The sequence below is a fragment of the Corapipo altera genome, unplaced genomic scaffold, assembly GCF_003945725.1.
Source record: "Corapipo altera isolate COAL_440 unplaced genomic scaffold, ASM394572v1 RXGC01000072.1, whole genome shotgun sequence".
Classification (NCBI taxonomy): Eukaryota; Metazoa; Chordata; class Aves; order Passeriformes; family Pipridae; genus Corapipo; species Corapipo altera.
In genome coordinates this window covers 2,167,397-2,168,376 of record NW_020884943.1, presented here as the reverse complement: position 1 = coordinate 2,168,376, position 980 = coordinate 2,167,397, and the positions used below count along the sequence as shown (strand labels likewise).

General features: G+C 61.9%; 1 protein-coding gene across 1 annotated transcript in view; it reads right to left on the bottom strand.

Annotated features, from left to right (window-relative positions):
* The window catches only part of FANCF (FA complementation group F), a 1,734-nt gene extending 1,359 nt beyond the window's left edge, over positions 1-375 (bottom strand). Inside the window, exon 1 of the mRNA XM_027662234.1 lies at positions 2-375. Coding sequence (XP_027518035.1) covers positions 2-369 — 368 coding nt within the window. The 5' untranslated portion in view covers positions 370-375. The remainder of the gene's footprint in view (position 1) is intronic.
* Between the last annotated feature and the right edge of the window lie 605 nt (positions 376-980).

The following is a 980-nucleotide window of genomic DNA, read 5'->3' as shown; positions in this document are numbered from 1 at the left end:
CAGCGCCAGCCCGCGGGGCTCGGGACCGGCCCCCGCGCCGGGCGGCAGCAGCAGGCGGCGGAGCAGGCGGCGGCAGGCGGCGGGCGGCAGAGCGCGGTTCTCCAGCAGCGCCAGCCCCAGCAGCTCCGGGCAGCGGCCCAGGGCGGAGAAGCCGAGCGGAGGTGAGCACGGCTGAGCCCGGCGCAGCCGCCGCCCGAGGGCCTCCCGGAGCTGGGGCCGCGCACGGAACCGGTCGTGGACGTGCTGGAAGTAGCGGGCCCACTCGAGAGCCCTGTCCAGGGCCGGGGCGTCCCAGTGCCGCACCAGCGCCGAGCGGGACAGGGCGAGCAGCGCGGGCAGCTCCGCCACCCGCCCCAGCACGGCCGCCATCGTGCCGCCTTGCCGCCCTCGCTTCGAGCGGCGCCCCGCCCCCCCGCGCGGGCCAATCCGAGACGCGCGGGGGCGGTACTTGCAACTCTATTGGCTGAGCGGGACGTCAATCCCGTGCCGAGCAAGCTTTTCTTAAAGGAGCCGCAACCCGCTGTCAGCGCCAGTCAGTGATGGGCCCTCAGCCGAGAGCGGGAAATAGAGCGAAATTAAAGACAAAAACCGAGCACGATTAAATGTTGGGTTTTGGTTTTGCTTTTTTTTCAGAGTGGTTTTTTCTTTGTGTGTCTGTGTGTGTTTATTTTTTTTTCTTTTTTAAACTAAAGCCTCGCCTTTTAGGCCCTTCACCATTTTCATAACCCTCTTTTGGACGCTCTCTAATAGCTTTATATCTTTATTATATTTCGTCGCCCAAAACCGCACGCGGGGCTCGAGGTGAGAGCAAGGCAGGGCAATCACCTCCCTGGGCCACACAGTCTGTCTGTGCTAAGAGGTGCAGAACAATAAAGCGATCAACAACTTGCTTCTACTGCTTTCTTTTCCACTAAGGAAAACTGAAGTGTGTGAACAGAGCCGCTGAACCCATCGGAGTTCCGTGTCTCACTAGGAACATG